At 41.2% G+C, this 20,884-nt stretch overlaps 4 protein-coding genes across 5 annotated transcripts; 3 read left to right on the top strand and 1 right to left on the bottom strand.

The window, feature by feature from the left end:
- Positions 1–616: 616 nt before the first annotated feature.
- On the top strand, positions 617–3,382 carry nme5 (NME/NM23 family member 5). Its single transcript, XM_061276352.1, has 5 exons — positions 617–969; positions 1,169–1,365; positions 2,158–2,258; positions 2,339–2,451; positions 2,535–3,382. The coding sequence occupies exons 1-5, from the start codon at positions 823–825 to the stop codon at positions 2,616–2,618; spliced, it is 642 nt and encodes a 213-aa protein (XP_061132336.1). The 5' UTR covers positions 617–822; the 3' UTR covers positions 2,619–3,382.
- A 1,121-nt stretch (positions 3,383–4,503) lies between these two features.
- On the top strand, positions 4,504–7,957 carry hnrnpaba (heterogeneous nuclear ribonucleoprotein A/Ba). The gene is made up of 9 exons (XM_061276105.1): positions 4,504–4,662; positions 5,055–5,251; positions 5,626–5,794; positions 5,870–6,028; positions 6,101–6,232; positions 6,303–6,399; positions 6,477–6,644; positions 6,747–6,829; positions 7,226–7,957. Exons 2-8 carry the CDS (start codon positions 5,070–5,072, stop codon positions 6,812–6,814), a joined length of 975 nt encoding a protein of 324 aa, XP_061132089.1. The 5' UTR covers positions 4,504–4,662; positions 5,055–5,069; the 3' UTR covers positions 6,815–6,829; positions 7,226–7,957.
- A 404-nt stretch (positions 7,958–8,361) lies between these two features.
- phykpl (5-phosphohydroxy-L-lysine phospho-lyase) lies at positions 8,362–12,191 on the bottom strand. The gene is made up of 12 exons (XM_061275592.1): positions 11,845–12,191; positions 11,611–11,729; positions 11,348–11,507; positions 10,750–10,824; positions 10,589–10,676; positions 10,396–10,512; positions 10,246–10,328; positions 9,954–10,179; positions 9,678–9,832; positions 9,502–9,591; positions 8,936–9,069; positions 8,362–8,856 (listed from the first exon to the last, which is right to left on the bottom strand). The coding sequence occupies exons 1-12, from the start codon at positions 11,901–11,903 to the stop codon at positions 8,816–8,818; spliced, it is 1,347 nt and encodes a 448-aa protein (XP_061131576.1). The 5' UTR covers positions 11,904–12,191; the 3' UTR covers positions 8,362–8,815.
- LOC133152334 (protein FAM53C-like) lies at positions 10,507–20,797 on the top strand. 2 transcript variants are annotated; one of them, XM_061275981.1, is made up of 5 exons: positions 12,223–12,459; positions 14,085–14,284; positions 15,990–16,050; positions 16,125–16,948; positions 18,519–20,797. In XM_061275981.1, exons 2-5 carry the CDS (start codon positions 14,207–14,209, stop codon positions 18,762–18,764), a joined length of 1,209 nt encoding a protein of 402 aa, XP_061131965.1. In that variant the 5' UTR covers positions 12,223–12,459; positions 14,085–14,206; the 3' UTR covers positions 18,765–20,797. The 2 variants fall into 2 exon arrangements, with proteins under 2 accessions (XP_061131884.1, XP_061131965.1); XM_061275900.1 differs by lacking the exon at positions 12,223–12,459 and adding an exon at positions 10,507–10,855 and having other exon boundaries at positions 14,085–16,050.
- Positions 20,798–20,884: the final 87 nt, after the last annotated feature.

Below are 20,884 nucleotides of genomic sequence, written 5' to 3'. Positions count from 1 at the left end.
CTGTTCGGTTTTAAGTACTACGTACAGTACTCAGAAATGCCTTTTGGAACAGATGAAACAAAGAAATCCAAATTTGCTGAAATTTGAGTTGGTCCACAAAATAAAAAAAAACATTATAAAGTAATTGAAATACTCATCTGTTTTTCAGAAGAACTCCTAAATGAAGCGAAAGTAAGGATTCTGTGATCCATGTTATTTCGTATTCACAGTGTGACGTTATCAGTAATGTTGGCTCGTGAGTGAATGATTCGTTCTGTTGAACGAATCCTTTCAGTGAACGTGAGTGAACGGATCACTTCCTGAAGTTATTCGTTCTTTTTTCAGTTCATATGACTTCAACCAACATGCAATGACGTAACTTATCCCACACCGTAGGTGTCGGTAACGCGCATTGAAGCTGGTGGCACCTCGCCGTAAAACAAAACGAAGAAGAAAGAATTTGGGCGGGTGTGGCACTTTTCACTTTCAGTGCAGCTTTGACCATGATTTTTCCCTAATGAAGTGGCCTGTTATTAGGTACACCTCATGGACACTTCAATAGGTACACTACACGAGGTAAAAAAAATAAAAATAAATAAAAAAGAAAGTGTACCGAACGATTTGGTGAACGATTCTTTTGAACGAGTCTTTTGAGTGAACCGATTCTAAAGATTCGGTTCACTTAAAAGAACTGGAATGCACATCACTAGTTATCAGTGCGTGTAAAAGCGCAACGATTGTGTGACGTCATAAAGTGCCGTTCGCCTCAATCGCGAATCTTGCTCATCCTGCTATCAGAATGACAAAACAAGATTGAGGACAAGGAAAAAAAACAAGGATAAGATGGAGGACCAAACGGGGAAGCAGGAGGAAACTGAATTCCCCCGTATTTACGTGGAAAGAACTTTGGCCATTATTAAGCCAAATGCGATTCACAAACGTGTGGAGATTGAAGACATCATTTTGACATCGGGCTTTACTATTTTACAGGTTGGTCTCAAGTCAAAAATCATGGTGACATTAATGTTTTTCTCTCACCAGAAGGGCGTGTCTGAAATCGCTCATTGTCAGTTATTGTGGTAATTGTGACCAAGTGTAAAATACAGTTGCTGAATGATCAGTCAAAAGTAGTTGTGTTGAACTTCCAGTTAACATTTCCTTGAAGTGTCCAATCATTCATATTTGACAGAAGAGGAAACTTCAGTTGAGTCCAGAACAGTGCAGTGACTTCTACACGGAACATCATGGAAAACTAGCCTTTCCCAAACTCACAGCATACATGAGCTCCGGTCCAATCATTGCTTTGACTCTGGCTCGAGACAACGCCATAGCCCACTGGAAGGCCATCATTGGACCAGCCAAGTTCACAGAAAGTCACCCAGAATGGTGTGTCCCACTTTTTAAGTTTTTTTTCTTCAACATACGCACAACTGACATTATCCAGTAGAAGGTATTTCAGTTATGAGGAAACTTTTAATTGGATGGATTTTATTTCTTTTTCTCATGGCGGTGTTTCTATTGAACATAAATCAGCCAGGAAGACTTGTGTCAATCTTTTGACTGAATCACAACACCTCACAGTAATGTGACCCATCAACATGAAACAATTAACCCATTTCTTTATCATTAAGTAATTGACTCGTAGATATCATTATTTCCCCCAACATATACGGTATGAGTTATGCAGTTAAGTGGCCAAAAAGTATAAAAGTGCTTTCATTAGACCATAACACATTTTACAACGTAACCCCACCCACTCCATTTTCTACACTGTTCCAAAAGTGAATTGACAGCCATTGCACCAGTTGGAACTGAGGCCGAGAGTTGCTCAGGTAACAGCCAACCAATCACGGCTCAACTGTTTTCTAAGATTGGTCATGTGACATTTGCAAGGTGAGTCTTGATTGGTCAATACCTGAGCCATGTGTGACATGCCATTTTCAGCAAAGACAGCATATACTGTAGATAAAGATAACCCACTCAAGCATGGGGAGAACACGAAACTCCGTATAGGAGGGCCTTGACCTTTCAACTGTCAGGCAACTTTCATCAGATAATCCCTAGACCTCAGAACTGCCTAGCAATCATTAAAAACAAAAAATGTCCGTTATTTTTATTTTATTTTAATTATACCGGTTATTGAGATTTTTCTTAAAGGTTTGCGTGTTGTTCCTCCAGCCTTCGAGCAAAGTATGGTACGTCTGAGCTGGAAAACGCTCTTCATGGCAGCGAGTCATTTCATGTGGCGGAGCGCGAGATCAAATTCATGTTCCCAAACAGTAAGAAACACACCCGCAACCGCATGCTGTTAGTTGCATTCAATGCAAAATGAGTCTCTGAAATATACTTTCTTTTGTAGCTCTAACTGTTCCCACAAGAGAGGAAACAGAAGAATACCTGAGTCGTTATGTGAACCAAACTTTGCTACAAGGACTCACTGAGCTGTGCAAGCACAAACCACTCAACCCTTGTGTAAGTGAATTATGGCACATGTATTTGTCACTCACTACTGGATGGAATTGTTTATGTGTCTTCCCCAATTACCTTTTCAATAGGTTTGGCTTGCTGAGTGGCTCATCAAAAACAATCCAAACAAACCTCAAATATGTGATGGAACTGTTGTAGAAGAAGCAGAATGACATCAGGGAAAAAGAGCAAAGAAAAAAACACGATATTGCGATCCATCAATAATATTTAAAGAGGAAATGTTTGTCTTTGCAGTGTGTTCAATGCAGTCCCTTTAGTACAGTGCTTCTCAATTATTTTCTGTTACGCCCCCCCCTAGCAAGAAGAAAACCATTCGCGCCCCCTCCCCACCGTGACTATCCTAACTTGTCTTGTAAGTCGTAAAATGTTGCACTGTCGCAAACGTGACAGAAGTAATGAGAGCGCCACTGCCCCCTGCTGTAGTAAACGCGCAATTACACTTTATTCTAGTACTGCCAAAAAAAAAGCCTGTTCCCCAGGGTCACACGCGCCCCCCCCCCAGGGGCTCACTATTTGAGAAGCACTGGCCTAGGTGACTGATTCACAATTTGGTTTTGTCTGATATCAGATATTAAATATAGAAAACCAACTGGCTGATTGATTTGTTTTAATTGAGAGGGAAAAAAAACAGCAAAAGCATTTCACTAGCTGACCAGGAGATGGCGACAGCGTGGCATCTGAAGACCATGGATTGTTTGTTCTGCTATAGCCTAGGTGACTGATTCACAATTTGGTTTTGTCTGATATCAGATATTAAATAAAGAAAGCCAACTGGCTGATTGATTTGTTTTAATTGAGAGGGAAAAAAAACAGCAAAAGCATTTCACTAGCTGACCAGGAGATGGCGACAGTGTGGCATCTGAAGACCATGGATTGTTTGTTCTGCTGGATTGTTTGTTCTGCTATAGCCTATGTGACTGATTCACAATTTGGTTTTGTCTGATAATAGATATTAAATAAAGAAAACCAACTGGCTAATTGATTTGTTTTAATTGAGAGAAAAAAAAACATCAGCAAAAGCATTTCACTAACTGACCAGGAGATGGCGACAGCGCGGCATCTGAAGACCATGGATCGTTCTGCTATGCCATATACATGAATTTGGAGATTAAAAAGCTTACATTATATATTTTGTGAAGAATATAGAAATTGGATTGACTTTGCTGTGGATGCGATATGCAATGTTATTCCCCAATGTCTTTAAGGTGACAGGTCTATTGAAATTTGCCTCTTGAAGAAAAATCGTTTTATTTCGTAAAAACGTTTCTTAATACGTCACGGATATGAAAGTGTTGTTGCGTAGACAAATTCCCAGTGCTTGTATTCTCACCGCACACAAACTAGCGTCGACGCTACACATGCGACGCACGTTCTCTAACCTTGAGCACTTAAGGTATGATGTTCATTATTCATGTTGTAAGCCTTTATTTGAAGTTAGCATGTGTTGTCCAGTTTACAGGTAAAGTTCGACAAATAACACGCCTCGAAAGCGCTCCTAATATGGCCGAGTGGACGGTTACTCAAAATGTCGCCGGCGGATTCGTTAGCCGACAGATTCAAAGATAACATGAAAACACTCGCGGCCTTTACTTCCTGTTGCTAGGAGGAGCAGCCATCGCATTTGTGGGCGGGATGATGACAAATAATAGCATCGCACTTAATAATCATGTTTAGTTTTAAACATGGTAAGTATAGTAATACGTACAATGAAATCTGTCAAATGCATATTCTATGAATTAAATAAAAAAGGAAAAATAATATTTTATATTTTAAAGTGGATGGTTGCTTATTTTTAAGAGCCGGCTTTCTATTTGGCAATAGATTAATCGTATGCAATGATTGCTAAATCATGAGTGAAGCGGCCTGAACAGTGTGCAGAGTCCATCCACCAAATGACTAATAATATATGTTCTTTAGATTTAAGTGATAGCGGTGAAAGGAAGATGGTGCGTATATGATTGGTCGGGGCTTGTGTTTGGCTGCTATAATTGGTCAATCTAGTGATTGGCAGCAATGATTGACCAATCGGACTGCGTCTCTATCGAAATGACGTTGTCCCGACCACCGGTTCTAGAAAAACCAACCTCCACGAGTCGGCGTCGTGCGAGAGAAACCATCTTTAAGAGAGCATTTCGGCTTTGTGATTAGCAAGCGGATTTGCGTAGTTTACGTTGTCCGTTTACACCGAATCGGCAAGTAAGTACTTCGATTTTTCGAAAGCAGATCGTTTTACGAGTTTTGTGGATTTAGTAATGAAGCGAAAATACTGTATTTGCTAGGCTTGCGATGCGGCTGCCGCGGCCTATCCATTACGTAACTGTTAATATTAATTTTATGCTCAATTGTAGCTTTTTACATTCATGAAACACATGTTCGACTATGTGTGTTGAAAAAAATGTGGCACGCGGAGTAATAATTTTGCTTCGTGAGCAAATTGCAGTTGGATTAGCTGTCAAATTGACCAAATCGTGCCGGTCAAAATGGTGGGTAATGCGTGCAAGCATTAGCAAATTGCTGCTACTAGTACGACGAACGCCAAATTGTTGCAACTCATTCGAAGTAACGCAACGATTTTGCCTTGTGTCTAGGTGTATTAAAACAACATGGCAGAAACCGAGCAGCAGTACATGGAAACATCAGAAAACGGCCACGAAGTCGATGACTTTAATGGAGCCGGCCAGGCTGGGGAGGGCGCCTGCGGTGCAGAAGGGCCCGACGACGACAACCAGAACGGCGGCACGGAGGGTGGTCAAATAGACGCAAGTAAAGGAGAAGAAGATGCAGGGTAAGTGTTAATGTTGATACGAATTGAGTGTTTGTCCGCACTTCGGTACGTTGCTGTGTTTCTTTTGTTCAACCGGCCTTTGTTGGCGCCATGTGCCGTGCAAGTGGGGGATGGGCGTCAGTTAACGAGTGAGCCTAATCTATTCCGAAATGTTTCTGCAGTCGCATACAGCTCCGAGCGATTGTATCTTTTTAAGGAAAACCCAATTAAAATCGAATGCCGAATGCGCTGTCAATGAGTGTTCTAGTCCAGCATGTACATTGATACCCCCCAGATGCCCTTACCATCCCCCCTAGCCACACATACCGTGGATGTAGCGCAATGGGGGTGAATGCATCAAATGACCCATATTTTTTGCCCCCTCTTGCATTCAGGAAAATGTTTGTTGGTGGCCTTAGCTGGGACACAACCAAGAAGGATCTCAAGGATTACTTCTCCAAGTTTGGCGAGGTATCAGACTGCACCATCAAAATTGACCAACAGACAGGACGGTCACGAGGATTTGGTTTCATCCTTTTCAAAGATGCAGCCAGCGTAGACAAGGTGGGGGGTAGCACAAGGCAGTTTGACTGTTTTGCATCTTTGATTCACCTAACATACGCTCATTTGTTATTTTAGGTTCTTGAACAGAAGGAACACAGGCTGGACGGGCGACAGATTGACCCCAAGAAGGCTATGGCCATGAAGAAGGATCCAGTCAAGAAAATATTTGTGGGGGGACTTAACCCAGACACGGCAAAGGAGGTCATCGAGGACTACTTTAAAACATTTGGAGAGGTATGATTAGTACTGCCTCATGAATAACATAAATTGAAATTTGTTTTAAGTCGTTGTTTTTGCCTTGAATAGATTGAGACAATTGAGCTTCCACAAGATCCAAAGAGTGAGAAGAGGAGGGGTTTTGTCTTTATCACCTATCAAGATGAGGCTCATGTCAAAAAGGTCATGGAGAAAAAGTACCACACTGTTGGTGGGAGCAAGGTAAGCTAATATTTTTCTTTCAAGTGTAAGTTCTGCCTCTGATTTACCAATGTTGTGCGTTGTGTTGTAGTGCGAAATTAAAATCGCTCAACCCAAAGAGGTCTACCAGCAGCAGCAGTACGGCGTTCGTGGATACGGTGGTGCGCGTGCCAGGGGGGGCCGTGGAGGTGAGTTCTCTTAAAAGAAAGACACATTTGCTTGTGTCCAAAGGAGTTGGAACCATGGCTCCATTTTGTTTTTCCAGGTCAGGGTCCAAATTGGAGTCAAGGTGGTTACAACAACTACTGGAACCAAGGTGGTTACAACCAGAACTATGGAGGCTACGGACAGCAAAACTATGGAGGCTATGGCGGCTATGGAGGCTATGACTACTCTGCTGGTTATTACGGCTATGGGGGTGGCTACGACTACAGTAAGCGATAAGCGCCCCCGAGGGAAAGCGCGGATGGGAGAAGCTTATTTTTTGGTCCTCCTTGTTGTACAGAACTCAGTCCCTTTTTCTCTTGTCCTCCAGACCAGGGCAATACAAGCTATGGGAAAACTCCAAGACGTGGCCACCCGAGTAGCTACAAGCCATACTGATCACACGTAGTGCAGGTATGCATTTTTGCATCATCCGTGGTAGTATGAGAATATAGCTCCTCTTACCATTGGTGCCTTCTTGATCCCCCTCCACCCAAAAGACCTCCATCAATTCAAATTCCATTCCAACATTTTGGTGGGGGCTAGTGTAGCCTGTTTGATGGGGTCTGGATCCATTCCACCTATCATCTTAAGATGCATCCCTACAAACACTACTTGATCGATAAGGGTTGAGCTGGTGGTGGTTGAGAATAAATCGGACGTTTCACGTCGGTGTAATTGCTTCCGGTTCTGTTCACCCTCGAAAGTCTTTGTCCACTGACTTCGTTCGACCCATTCATGCACCTGTCTGTCTTTGTGTAACGTTTGGTTTATTCTCAGTAACGTTAAGCAACGTGTTTTTCTCTTAAGGTCTAACGTTAATAAGAAAAGAGATCCATGGTCTGACCACAGCGAACATGGGCTCTGGCTTTTCCTTTGGAGTTGGCAGAAATTTGGACTCATGCTCCATTTGTACAGATCAAGTGAGGAATTGGGGAAGCAAATGTCACTTTTCCACTTTTTATTTTATATTGTTTTGTGTCCATTTACATTTCCAGTGATGGAAGTGTTATTTTTACTGTACTTTTTGGTACCTTTTTGAATCTAATGTTATTGTATGGTTGTATTTTTACATGTCTACCGGATTTACAAACAGGAGCAAGAGCTTTTAAAGCTCTCAAATAAAACAATATAGCTTCCCCCCTCCCCCTATTCAGTGTTTCTAGACCTTTGGTTTATGTACTACCGTGCTGACTGTCGGTTTGCAAGCTGCATGGCTTCGGATGTGGGGTGACACAAATTTAAGGGATTGAAACTATTCAAAGGGTTTATTTGTAAGCGTGGTAAATGATTGTTTGCAGATGGCCTCGTAGTTAAAGACAACCAGCATATGTTCTCTGTTTTGTTATATCTTTGTTTTGCTTTTATGGAGACTCTTCCCCGATCGCGTCTGCAGTTATAGGTGGCTTTACTAGTGTAATACAACTCAATGCAAGCCTGTTAAATAAATGTAAGAGGGTACCCCCTCTCTCTCACTGGATACTCATTCCTCTAGTGTCTTGGGCAAATTGGTAGAAATAAACTTTTGGTTTATATTACAAATGGATCTATTTGTTATTATTTGTAAAGTTAATGTTAAATGTTTTGTACTGTTAAATGGCTTGCTTGATGTAGCCGGAGTAATCATCGCGACGGATGCCTCATTGGGAAGCTGCGGGAGCGTGCTTCACCACCTGCAGTGTTAATATTCAACCCACTACATGTGGAACTGTGATACTTGAGCGAACATTAGTGTGAGTGTGGTATGGTAAGTGCTAATCTTTAACATGTGTTTTGATTTTAGTAAGAGTATTTTGACCTAGATTTACAAACTATTCCAAAGTGAACACAACTGTCCACTTAAAATGAGTCAAAGATAACTGCAGTTTACATATCAAAACGGCAGTAATTGTGGAACCGATTGAGGTATGGATTGAATCTGCTCATTTTAGTCTTGCAAAAAGGTGCACAATCAAAACGATTGTTTATTTTCGTATATAACAAGTGTTACCACACTTGGTTGCCTCTGATTTTGAAATTTCTAAATACAGGGCGGGCCGTAAGTTTCCATACATAGGGTTTGTATACTGAGGGTACATCACTGACATAGCACATTGTACACTTTACATACATATGGTTCTTCAAGGTATCGGAAACCTAATATTTCATCTTCTGTATGTATGGTTTGTACACTTAAGGTATCTAAACTGTAAATGAATATAGATGTATTGAGAGATTATACATTTTCCTACTGTATGGAAATGAACTGTCCACCCTGTCGAACGTCAGACAATGGCAATGTGAAATGCTTGAGCTTTTTTTTTTACTGTCAGATAGATCATCTCTACCTCTGAACCTAATGAATGTGACCATCTGACAATGTCTGATCAAATTAAAACATTTTTTACAGGAGCAACAAACTTAGATGTCTTCCTTTTCCAGCTTCACATTGGCTTCCATATCTAGGGAATGACAAGTAGAAATTGTTTTGAGGGGTAAAGTTCAGTTAAGTGCGGTTCAATGCTTGCGTTTGATATGAACCTGTGAGGATGCGATCAATGCAGCGCACCACCAGCTCAGCATCCTTCATGTTGAAGCACATGGGTGGTTTAAACTTCAAGACACTTTCCCAGGGTCCATCTGTACTAACACAGATTCGATCCTCCACTTTGAGCCTGAATGAGAAAAGAGAATTACAGCCGTGGGGAAAAAAAAAACCCCACCCATCCCGGTTTATTTTTAAATGTCAAGAGCAACTATAGGTGTATTTGTTTGGATAAGTTATGGTAACAAAAATATCTCAAGACTGAAAGCGATGACATCCATTTTCTAGAGTTTTCTTGAAAGTACAAATTATTATTGCATCATAACTCTGGGATTGTACTGCTAAAAGTGTTTGCATTCTATTTACATGTCCTACACCTTCAGTGGCACCAAGCACTAAAAATAAAGCAATCAAATTAGTCTTGACTTTAGGCTTGTTGGGTGGCCTAAGCGACAAACTTGCAGGCCTTTAAGGTGGCCTAATATGTTTTTCTATTATAAATTTCTACAATATAGAAACTGATGTGGTTTTGGTGTATTCTATATTGTAGTTACTGGTGTACCTTTTCACCACTTGTGCTGCTGCTTTAGTGGCAGGTGTTCTCAGTTCTCTGTCTTCTACCAGCTCAACTCCTATGAAAAGTCCCGCGCCCCTGTAAAATAGCCAAAATTATATCTATACTCCTCAAAACAAAAACTTTTGGGAGGGCAGATTTTACATCCCATATGACACTATTACCTAATGTCTCCAATAATTTTATGTCTAGTTTTCAGCTCGGTGAACAAATCTTTTAGACGAGTGCCGACCCTTTTGGCGTTTTCTCTCAAGTCCTCTTTCTCTATCACGTCAAGGACAGCCAAACCAATTGCACAAGACACCGGGTTCCCTCCAAACTGCAAGAAATTGATCATTCCGTACAGGATTTTGCTTTGTAAAGAAATCCACAGAATAAGTATGCAAAGTTAGAAGTTTGTCTAAAATTTTAACGCGTCGACTGCTGAAACAAAAACTTACCGTATTGAAGTACTCTACTCCGTTGGCAGTGAAAGCTCTAGCTATCTCCACCGTAGTTGCTACGCATGCAATGGGATGCCCATTCCCCATTGGCTTGCCCATGGTCACTATGTCAGGGCAAAAATCTGCTCCTTGCAGCTGAAAAGCCCAAAAGTGGCTTCCCACGCGTCCAAAGCCGGTCTGCACCTCGTCAGACACAAACACGCCGCCCGCTGAGCGCACATACCTGTGGAAAACAAGCAAAGCATTGCGGCCTTGTTCTGATCACAGCCATCAGCATTACGAGACTTACTTTGCAACTTTAGCCGAGTATCCTTGTGGCAGAACGATTTGTCCTCCCACGCTTGGCATTGATTCGGCAAAGAAGGCAGCTATCTGTGGCAAACGGGAATTATGTTGCATGATTGTTATATGCCTTTGTTGACTCATTTTCTTGTATCACCTTGCGACCTTTCTTGTGCACCTCCTCTATTATGTCATGGACTGTATTTGCATAAGCTTGACCTGGATTTGGCTCATCCTCTTTGTACATGCCTCTGTAGGTGTCTGGTAAGGGTGCCTGACAGTGAAACACGTTACAGTATTTAACAACACAAAAACATGGTTTAGCAGTTTGGGTGATCATATTTACACACCACATGAACCCATTCTTTTTGTCCATTCAATTTCCGGAACTTGTATGGACTGATGTCGATGAGGGACACTAAATGACCGTGGTATGCACTAAAAAGGACATTTGACACTGATGAGTCACAGTTAAGTGAATGAATGTGATTTGTTGTAGGGGAATCCTCACTGATCAAGCACGATGACGTCTTCGTGTTGAGTGTACTGCTGAGCCAAGCGTAGCGCAAGATCGTTGGCCTCGGAGCTGTCAGAAGAACACGTTGAAGCACTGTTAGGTACTGACAGAATTACACTACTTTAAAAGTTGATATTGGGGTTTCGGGTCACATGTCACGATGGAACCGAAACTTGAAAATGCACTTGTTAAATATTTCAGTACCTTTAGCACAACTTGCTTTTTCATAATAAGGAGCTCAATGATAAAAATCACAACAGGAGTTTAATCCATATTTTTAGTGGTGTAAATTAGAGTGGGCATTTAAATAGTCTTCCTAATCGAGTGCTGTTGATCGAAAACAAGTCGATGCCCAGCAATGTTAAGCTTTTGAGTGTCACCATGTTGCAACTGAGACTGGAAGATCACAGAAAGACGCAACAGAATTAGATGTCCTTATTGGTGGAAAATTGTTAATTTTGCTCTTCAGCTCTTATTGTGAGGATAGCAAGTTGTGCAAAAACATCACCCATTAAGGTTCAGTGCTTCTTGGTTTGCTTCCACGTTATCCCAAGAGCTGAATATTTCTCACTCATTCTATTGTGTTACCTACCCAGAGTTAACAAAATAGAAGACTGACAGTCTCTCAGGCAAGGTGGAAGCCAGGCGGTCTGCATACAGGACTAAATTGTCGTGCAGAAATCTCGTGTTGGTGTTCAGAAGTTCCATTTGTTCTGCTGCAGCCTTTGTAACGCTGGGGTGGCAATGGCCCACTACAGTTCAAAAGCGTTTGAGTCATTCTTACCACCAGGTGGCACTAGGGTGGCATGCGGTTTTAGAAACATTACGAACTATGTACCCCATAAAATACTTTACCATGATGGACATTGCTGATGCAGTCCAAATAGCGCCTGTCGTTCTCATCAAAAAGATATTGCCCCCTCGCTCTTACAATTTTGACAGGGTCATCTGAATAAAAAAGTCTGCACGATTGCCTGCGATCACAAATATGTAACAGTTATCACATGATGCATGTGAGACAAACTAGCATATAGTTTACAATATACCTAAGCAGTTCAATCACATGTTTTTTTTTTTAAGAATAGTTACCCGATCAATCGCCTCCTCATTGTTAGGGTTTCCTCTTTTCTGAGGTGCTCTGAAGCCATATCTTTGGGTTGGAGTTGTTTGCAGCACTTAAATCACTGTAACGCTGGTTAGTAAAAAATAATAATAATTCAAACGGTTCTCTTATACGAATTCTTGAGTTCGACAGCGCAGACACGAGCTCAATTAGTCATCTTGCGTTATAAACGTGTTACTAATCCCAATGTCTGTGCAGCAACATGATATGTATCAGAATTAGATTAGATTGTTTTCTCCAACGATATATGTAAAATTACTCCCGTCTGTCTAAGTCGTTACGACATTTCCGCCGTCGTTTTCGACTGTAGCCCTTTGTGGATTAGTCTATCTAGGTTTAGCATACGTAGAGCGTAAATGTCGATTTTGTGGTTACGAATAAAAATATAGCAAATAAATTATTATACACCCGCTACTTTACAATGGAAGTAGTGCTCGCGGTGTCTTCTAATGGTAAAATTTAATTCAGAGTATTTCCCCCTCGGAATGGTATCGTCCAAAGGGTATATAAATAGTCTGCCTAGCACCTCTCATCCGGTGCACTGTGTGCAGCTTCGGTTGCTAAGGAACCACTGAACGAAGGTAATACATCAAGACAGCTGTAGCACGCTAGCTTGCAAATAAGCTGCGTAAAGCTAGCCAAATGTGATCATATCTGCTCGGATGGTCTTATTCCGTCACGCCATGTTGTCTCAACAATAAGGGCAGCAATTGTGTACAATGTCAAGCGATTAGTCGACATATAATTAGCCGATTAGACGATGGATAGGGACGCTTATCCTACTAGCTGGCTAGCAGAGGCGACTGCTACGTTGTGTTAGATGAGCTACATCGTGCTGCTGAGCTAACTTTATTTAACACTAGACACGGTGTGGCTAATTTTAAAAAATGTAAATCGTGTTTTGACAGTGACAATTTGCCTTGTAGTTGACGGTTAGGATGTACTAATTGAGTGTTTATTGTCCATTGGGGAAAATAAATGGATGCAGAAAACTACTCAAAACGTTGTAAGTTGGATACATCTGAACTGTCCCCTGTTGTCATTCGCCTTTTTCAAACAATTATTTGTAAAAACATGATGTGTGATTATTTGAGATGCACTTCAGTTTATGGCTAAAACTCGTTTGAATAGTGGTTGAGGTGCCTGATCATATCTGTGAGGATCTGGTCTGCATGCTTAGTTTTTTGTTTTGTTTTTTGTTTTATAAACGTGGATCACCACGTTTGCCCTTAGGAGGAAGGCTCCCGAGGCCACATCTGACTGCCAACACCAAGTATTGAGTGAGACGATATTGTACCCGTTGCATTATGTCAGCAGTTTTAACCTGGACTTGGAACATGATGTGTTCTTTCTAGAACAAATGCAGTTTGAATCACCTTTGGTTTCATATTTACTCAATGCTGTAGTGCCCATAAACTACCATATTATCTTTTAATCCCAGTTATTGTTTTCATTGTCACAGTAACTTGTTTTGTTATTGAAGTGAGGTTTGCCGATTTGGTAATTATTTGATCTAATAGGATAATGTTAATATACGAAAGAACCTCTCTCTCTTGTTTTTAATAAATACATCGTAAGGAATTTGCCTTGGTATCATAAATGCTGAGTACTTTGACACCTTTCCTTTGTACCTCTTGTAAAGTCTCTATGGCATGCTTCCAACTCCTATCCCCATTCATTTTCCTCACACTTCCCCCATTTTCTCCCTTTTTGGTCTCTCCCTCCCCCTTCAGTTTTCTCCACAAGTCACAACTGCTGTTATCTGTTGAGGCCGACCCAACTAACGTTGACTCTCACTTTCCCCCCCCCCCCCCCCCCCCACAACCTTTCCACTTGGGACTTGTTCTGCATGCTTTTTGCTGTGACTGTAGATTTTTGTGCGACTAATAAGGGATTGCAATGCTCACTTATTAAGTGACCATGATGGAATGTGAAGTGTTTCTTTGTTCTGGGTCGCCTCGTGTCCATGTGTGTTCTCTGCTTTTGTGAACGTGAACTTCTGCTCCTGGCTTTCACGAGTCCATTAGACACTTCTTGGAGATTCATACATTTAGAGACTCACTCCTTTTGTTTTTTTTCTAGCGTTTGACAATATCAAGACCGGAATATACTAGAATATTTGATATGTGCAACTGCTGTTGAATTAAAATGGCCTTTTCCAGATGTTTTACGCTCCTCTGTAATGATTTTTCTCATCTCCCTTTAGGTGAAATGAAGATGGTAATAACATGTTCGACCCAGTGAGGTGTGGAGGGCACATGGCATGAATAATGCCAGGTGTTTGAAAAAAGGGCCCTGCGTGTCTGTTCCTGGATCAGCGCTACCATTATGGTGACACTCATCACGGAGCAGCTCCGAAAGCAAAGTTTGGAAGAACCTTATCACAAGGCTTTCAGTGTGAATGTGGTACGTAATTTGCTTCAGTTAGGTTCCACGGTGGTACAGTTCAGCTCGGTTTGGTTCGGTATTTAATTATGATTTTTCAGTATTTAATGACCATTAAAGTTAACATTTAAAAAACATGGGGGAGATTGTGTATGGATAAGTTTGTATGTTTGGTACATTAAACAAACCAAATACCACCCAACTACCTTAAACATTTGCACATAACAGAATTTGTCTTTTGTTTTTGCTTTATTTGACTATTCTTGCTGGAACTATAGTATGTACTTTAGTGTTGATTAATGGGATGGGTTACCTGTTTGATACAAACTTCTAAATCAGTCAATATATATGCTCAAACTACATTTCATTGTTATTTTTATTAGCTGTAATTATTGTTCAGGGTGTCGCCTGCCTCTCACTCATTGTCAAGCGGGATAGGTTCCAGCTCACACGCAACCCTCATGGGGATATGCGATACAGAAAATAGCCGCAAGAATGGGTGGATATTTATCAATCTGAAGATGGGATCAGGTTAATGAATTTACACAATAATTATCAACAAGGTAGGATATATATCAAAATACAACACTCTATTTCTGTTGAACTCAGCGAGCATCAACACAACATTTCTAGGAAATCATAATGTCCCATCACTGACCTGTTTTTAGAACACTCCCCTGTGCTGCTCATGCAGTCCACAAGGACGTAATGCTGTCCAGTGGTTGGCCAAAAGAACGCTCACCATTTTTATTAATTAATTTATATTGAAAGAAAAACTTGATTTTTTGGGGGGTGAAAAATCAAGATCACATTGTAGATTACAAGTGGAAAAGGATTCAAAGCTGTATTTCTTGTTTTGGTTGTGCTCTGGGGATAGGCATAATTAATGTTTTCATCTTAATTAATCGTGTCTTGTTGTAATTGGAGTCAAATGGCACCTTTTGAGCGCAACCAACACAGGCACGTTAATTCAGTCTCAATTAGGTTGTACTCTGCTAGCTAGTTATGACACAGACATAAATAAGAGTTAAGTACATTTGTGGAGATTCTCTCGTCTCAAAATGTTTTTAAAATGACGTAGCAGTCATTCAAGGAAATGCAGTCAATTGCCCTGTGTGCAGATCGGACTCTTTGAAGTTGTTTATGTTCTATGTATAATTACAGGACAATTCCATGCAGTTTGGTTTGTTTGTTTGGTATGGTATGATATGATGTCATACTATATAGCTGAAGCAGCTCTTGGCATCTTGCTGACACACCCGTGGTGGAAAAACAAACCTGTATTGCTTTGTGGAAATGTGGCTTCACTCTAGGGCAGGAGTGGCCAACCAGTCCGAGACTAAAAGCCACATTTTTTACTGTTACCGCAAGGAGCCACATCATATACATGAGCACACATGAACAACTACTACTACTACTATTTTTTTTCCCTGCCATTTTGAGAGAGAAATTGACACTAATTGTTTCCTTGAATGGGTTTGCCCCTCCTCCTTTGCGGAATTTCACCTCATGCACATGACGAAAATTCCGTATTGAAGTGAACACGCAGCGTTTGACGAAAATACCATATTGAACTCAAGCGAAGCGAACACGCACAAAAAAACCCGTCAATGTTGATATGAACGTAAAGGAGCCGCATGCGGCTCGCGACCTGCGGGTTGGCCACACCTGCTCTAGGGTTTTTTGGGGGGGGATGGAATTTGAATTACTTGTCTCATGTTTTCAGACCCTCCCTGCATTAGGCTCCAGCCCCACTATCTCCTGGACTGCACGCAAGCCGACACAAGGCAAGTTCACTGAAATAAGAGATGCATTTGTAACATGTGACAAGCTGCGTCACGGTTTCCCTTGGCATTACCAGAAAGGAGCTTTGCCACACAGCCATCATTCAAAGCCCAACCTGCAACCTGTGGACTGGATTCCACGTGGCCTCACCAAGTGGCAAAAGCTCACCATGAACCTGAGGTTTCCATTACAGCTGACTGTTTCCAGTGCTCCCCACCACCACCCCCTCCAAAGCGTCACTGTCGCTCCCTCTCTGTTCCGGAGGACCTGTCTCAGTGCCGCTCCACGTGGCATCCTTGTGCATCCAAAGTTTGGACCCCAGTAAAACGTGCTACCCAAAGTGCAGGAACCTCTCATTTAAGCTCGGTTGCCAGCTCGTTTCCTCTTTGCGGCCCCAGGACTTTCTATAAATCATCCTCTCTGCATTCTTCCACGAGCCCTACTTTCTTTAGCTTAGCATTATCCACTGACTCTCCGCTGTCATGGAGCTTTCCGTGGGACCCATGTGACTCCCCCAAAACAGCTTGCTTGTCGTCATTCGCCACCCCATCGTCTTGCTCCTCGTCACCGACGCCCCTTGTGTGTCACGCTGCGCTACACCGCCGGTACTCCCTGTCACCTTTGCAAGTTCTGAACACGTCAGTGTTGTCCCAGTGCCCCCAGCTGGCCCACAACTCTGCTCTGCCATATGGCTGCTCCGGTATGGATTGCTCAGCTTGGTCACCATCCCCTACTTCAGCCTGCAGTACACCATCCTCCTCTCGACGCGACCTGCATCGAGCAGTACCGCGATGCCGCTCACAGCCCTGCGACATGCGCAAACCTGGCTTGAAGAGGCCCCACGACCCGGACGTGCTACCTGGCCCGAGGCCGGGCCTCGACTTTAGCAAGATGACACAGGTTAGCTTGAGTTACTCCTTACAATGCCGTGTAATTGCCTCCAGATTCTCAGATCCCTTCATGCATAATTTGTGGAACAATACCACCGAAATCTTGATTTTTATGCGAACTTTAGGTTCCAGAATTTGGGAATCTCGTTACCCCCGAAAGCATGTTGTATAAAAAAAACCTTTGTTACCTTTGGTCCTTTGTTGCGTTGATTTAGCTCAGGCATGTTGTTGGACAGCCGAAGTTTTGCTCCACATCTATGTGGATGAGGAGCTTCTGCGAACTTCCCTCTTTCAGACTCAATTACAATCCCAGCTATCCGTAACACTGTGATAAAGTAGCCATAAAGATCAAACAGCCCGACCTCTTATTATCAAACACCTTTAAACTGGTCACGGAAATGCTAAGGTTTACGCGCTTGTCATTTAGCTCTGCACGATCCTTATATTGTCCATTTAAAATACTACTTGAAATTGTATTTACGCCGAAAAAATTGGAGTCCATGACCAAACCGTGTTCGACAGAAAGTTGCGTGGAATCGAACGGTGTAAAATCGAGGTTCGGGTGTATAATGTTGCTCACTAACCCTAGTCAGACTTTATAAGAAAGTAGAAGAGGTACAAAGAGACACCGCAGCAGTGTTTAAGATGGCAGGCAATTAACCAAAGCAGCTGATAATGCAAGCTGTCAAGCATAGCCGGCTTTGACTTATTCATCATGCTAATCCAGTCAGTTTACCATTGTTTTTTATTTTTAATTACAGTTGGGTGTGGTTGGATGGATTTAGCAAATTGGCAGTGTTAAGATTGAAAGGTTCACATCCAAGGTCGAACACAATCTATTTAATTTCTTGGAATTGGTCCCTTGATCAAACTGTTCATGGGGAAACTTTTCACTGAGCTGGCAATGTTTTATCATTTTACCAATATTAACAGACAGGGTATGGTTGGGCAACACGAAGTTGATATAAAAAGTCTACACACCCAGGTTGAAATTTTAGGATTTATTTGTTTAAAAAAAAAACAGACTAAGTAATAATTTCTAAAAAATATATATATATATATATGCTGTTGTGCTCAATGACTTGTAAAACTCAAGTGAAGAAAAAACATCCTTTTGAGATAAGAAATAAAAAAATTGCGATATTACGGTTGCCCAAGTACACACACACACTTTTTTTTTTGTGCTGTATTCAGAATTGGCCAATCACATCCGAACTTGTGTTAAAGGGCAGTCAACATACACCTGCCACTTCATACCAACCCCAAAGAAATTTCAACTGTTCAAGGTTCATTGGACCAAAACATTTATTTCCCAATGTGTGGTGGCCAGTGTGTGCTACCAGTCACTTAATATAACTTTGAATGTAATTAGTCAATTCTGAAAACAGAAGGTTGTTTGAATGGTGAAAAAAGTTGGGAAATTATTTTCTTGGTCTCATTTATTTTTCAATAGCAAAATCCTGGGATTTTCAACAGGGATGTGTAGACTTTTTATATCCACTATATTCACACTGTATGAGTTTTTCTTCCATGATGTTTGTGGCGTATGGCACCCTAATAACAATTTTGCCTTTCTCCAGATTGGAAATGGTGAGGCCCAAGTTTCATGTTCAAATGCTTGCACGGCCGTGGTACACTCACAAATGGACCAGAAAACTGTGCCGTCGCCTGTGGAGTTTTTGCATAGAGCCAGCATCAGACCACTGAGTGAAAGTGAAGAGGAGGATGAAGACGATACAATTAAAAGAACTGTGACGCCTGAGGCCGATTTGGTTTTTGAACGAGACTGCACAGAATTGGATTTGAACCTCATAGAAGAAAACTGATAGATTGAAATCGCTGCTTCCTGTCGTCACAGCTTCCTTTACTATGTTCAGCACACTTGTACATGCTCGCTGCCTCTGGCTTATGACTATATTCACAAACGAAGCAGTTTGAAGCTATAAACAAACCACTCTGCAGCTAGGTACTGTTAAAAAAAAAAAAAGTCAGTGTCATAGTGCCTCTCTTTGCAGCACTCAGTGAAATTGACAAATCTTTGTGCAGGCAGACTCTTGTCTGTATGGCTTTCTGCTGGTAAATGATTTATTTTATTTAAAGTGAGGCTGCCATGTGTAGTAGTTGTTCTGTTATTCTTTTCTGGAGTTGAGCAGAGTAGATTGGCTTTAGAGAGCAACACCGTTTGCCAGCCATTCAAATTTTAGTCTTTGGAAAAGTGACTAACATGAAGTTATCCAGTAGGTTGCACAACAGGCGTGATTACTCATTCATTGGCAGTACAAACATTATTGGCAGACCCTCCCCAAAAAAACATGTTTTAACATTGCCATGTAGGTTTGGATCAAACCATAGTTAAAAAAAAAAATGTTGGAAATGTGATTTCAATTTACCCTGTAAAAGTGTTTTGAAGCGTATGCCAGTGTATGCTCAAACTGGTCAGAACATTAGGCATGCAACCTTCTGCTGTCCTCTTGAAATTTGTGGGTAAATTGAGCCTACCTCAGATGACTTTGTTTCCTGTACTGATCATCAGTCAGTTTCAGGGCACATGGACAAACAACCATTAAGCCAGGGACAATCAAAAGTATCCAATTACCTTAACATGCGTCTTAAGGACGCGGGGAACAGTTTTTTTTTTTTTTTACTGTCATGCACCGCACAGTCGAATGAAATCAGTACAAGAGCCAAATCAGCATTTTATACTTTACAAAGACAATACTCAGTTTCAAGCATTCTGACAGATTATTCTCCTTCTTTATTGTCATATTGTACTGATATAATGTAATAACTGAAAGCTGACTAAGTTCAGATAGAAGCACAGCCCATGCCAATCACCTTCATTAAAAAAAAAACCATCTCAAAGTAAAATAAGAAGTCTCTGACTAGATCTTCCATTAGCGGTCACTAGCTTGCGATGGTGTGCCTAATATTCTGATGAGTGGATGCATATCTTATATCCTCACTGAAAGTACACCTATTAGCTAAACTTGAATATTTGGATGTTGTGGCCGCGTACAGTATAACTAGTCTCTGATAAAGTCATATCCATAATGTTGACCCACCTTTCGAGGAAAATGGGCATTGTTACAGTTAAGGTTGTAGTTAAAGTTTTAAACTATCAGCCTTTGGATTGAGGTCTTTGGATGTGACTATGAGTTGAGGACATAATACTTATTAGTTGAATATACTGTACATAAATTTAGGCTCCACATGATACATTCCGAAATACTGCTGCCAATCCTGAAATCCCTCATTCACTATAGAGATGTGTAGTGTTTGAGTATGTTAGAGCATTTTTGAGTAATCCTTTTTGTCCAGTTATCCATGTTGTTCAGTGTTCTCACCGGTCCTCACGCTGAAAAGTATTCACAGGTCAGATAAGATCTGTTTGGAGGCTTTCGTGGATTTTGCCTACATATTTGACAAGTCGGGAACACCTCCGAGTGCCTCTGCCACTGCAGATCCCACAGTTATCTTCCATTGTTTGAACTGATTTAACTTCCATGTTGGTGGTTTGGTTATTAATGACAAATGTTTGTAATTGGACCATGCCTTAAACTCAATATAGAGCTTTATGAATTTCAGTTCTTTGGAGTGGTTATGTTCTGCACTTGACTAGCCTGCCGAATTACAAAAATTAAAATGCTGCAGCCAGCCCATTACATATAGTATGGCACAATGTAAAGGATTGTTAAGTGAATAGAACTGAGTCAGCGTGGGTGTGAATGAATAATGCAAATGAATTTTGGTGGCCTTTGAAACGATTGATTTTGCATATGTTTTCAGATGGAAATATTCTGGATATGAATATATTGCACAATTTATGTACCAATAAAATTTGATAGAGAATGACACAAAATGTCTGTCTCTTATGTAGCTTAAAGCATATTAGAAACAACTCTCAGTATGATACAAACCACAGCTTCACAATAACAAATTTGCATTA

This window comes from Syngnathus typhle, linkage group LG1, assembly GCF_033458585.1.
Source record: "Syngnathus typhle isolate RoL2023-S1 ecotype Sweden linkage group LG1, RoL_Styp_1.0, whole genome shotgun sequence".
NCBI lineage: Eukaryota > Metazoa > Chordata > Actinopteri > Syngnathiformes > Syngnathidae > Syngnathus > Syngnathus typhle.
Note: the sequence above shows the minus strand (reverse complement) of the source record. Positions and strands in the feature narration are given on the sequence as shown.

Excerpts from the sequence above, each read along its gene's own strand:
- LOC133152334 (XM_061275900.1), top strand. The coding sequence starts at position 15,882 with ATGAACGTAAAGGAGCCGCATGCGGCTCGCGACCTGCGGGTTGGCCAC. Across the intron at positions 16,051-16,124 it reads TGCACGCAAGCCGACACAAG|AAAGGAGCTTTGCCACACAG; the intron begins GCAAGTTCACTG and ends TGGCATTACCAG. Across the intron at positions 16,949-18,518 it reads ACTTTAGCAAGATGACACAG|ATTGGAAATGGTGAGGCCCA; the intron begins GTTAGCTTGAGT and ends GCCTTTCTCCAG.
- nme5 (XM_061276352.1), top strand. The coding sequence starts at position 823 with ATGGAGGACCAAACGGGGAAGCAGGAGGAAACTGAATTCCCCCGTATT. Across the intron at positions 1,366-2,157 it reads ACAGAAAGTCACCCAGAATG|CCTTCGAGCAAAGTATGGTA; the intron begins GTGTGTCCCACT and ends TTGTTCCTCCAG. Across the intron at positions 2,452-2,534 it reads ACAAACCACTCAACCCTTGT|GTTTGGCTTGCTGAGTGGCT; the intron begins GTAAGTGAATTA and ends CCTTTTCAATAG.
- hnrnpaba (XM_061276105.1), top strand. The coding sequence starts at position 5,070 with ATGGCAGAAACCGAGCAGCAGTACATGGAAACATCAGAAAACGGCCAC. Across the intron at positions 5,252-5,625 it reads AAAGGAGAAGAAGATGCAGG|GAAAATGTTTGTTGGTGGCC; the intron begins GTAAGTGTTAAT and ends TCTTGCATTCAG. Across the intron at positions 6,400-6,476 it reads TGCCAGGGGGGGCCGTGGAG|GTCAGGGTCCAAATTGGAGT; the intron begins GTGAGTTCTCTT and ends TTGTTTTTCCAG.
- phykpl (XM_061275592.1), bottom strand. The coding sequence starts at position 11,903 with ATGGCTTCAGAGCACCTCAGAAAAGAGGAAACCCTAACAATGAGGAGG. Across the intron at positions 10,329-10,395 it reads TGCACAAGAAAGGTCGCAAG|ATAGCTGCCTTCTTTGCCGA; the intron begins GTGATACAAGAA and ends CGTTTGCCACAG. Across the intron at positions 9,833-9,953 it reads GAGTAGAGTACTTCAATACG|TTTGGAGGGAACCCGGTGTC; the intron begins GTAAGTTTTTGT and ends AATTTCTTGCAG.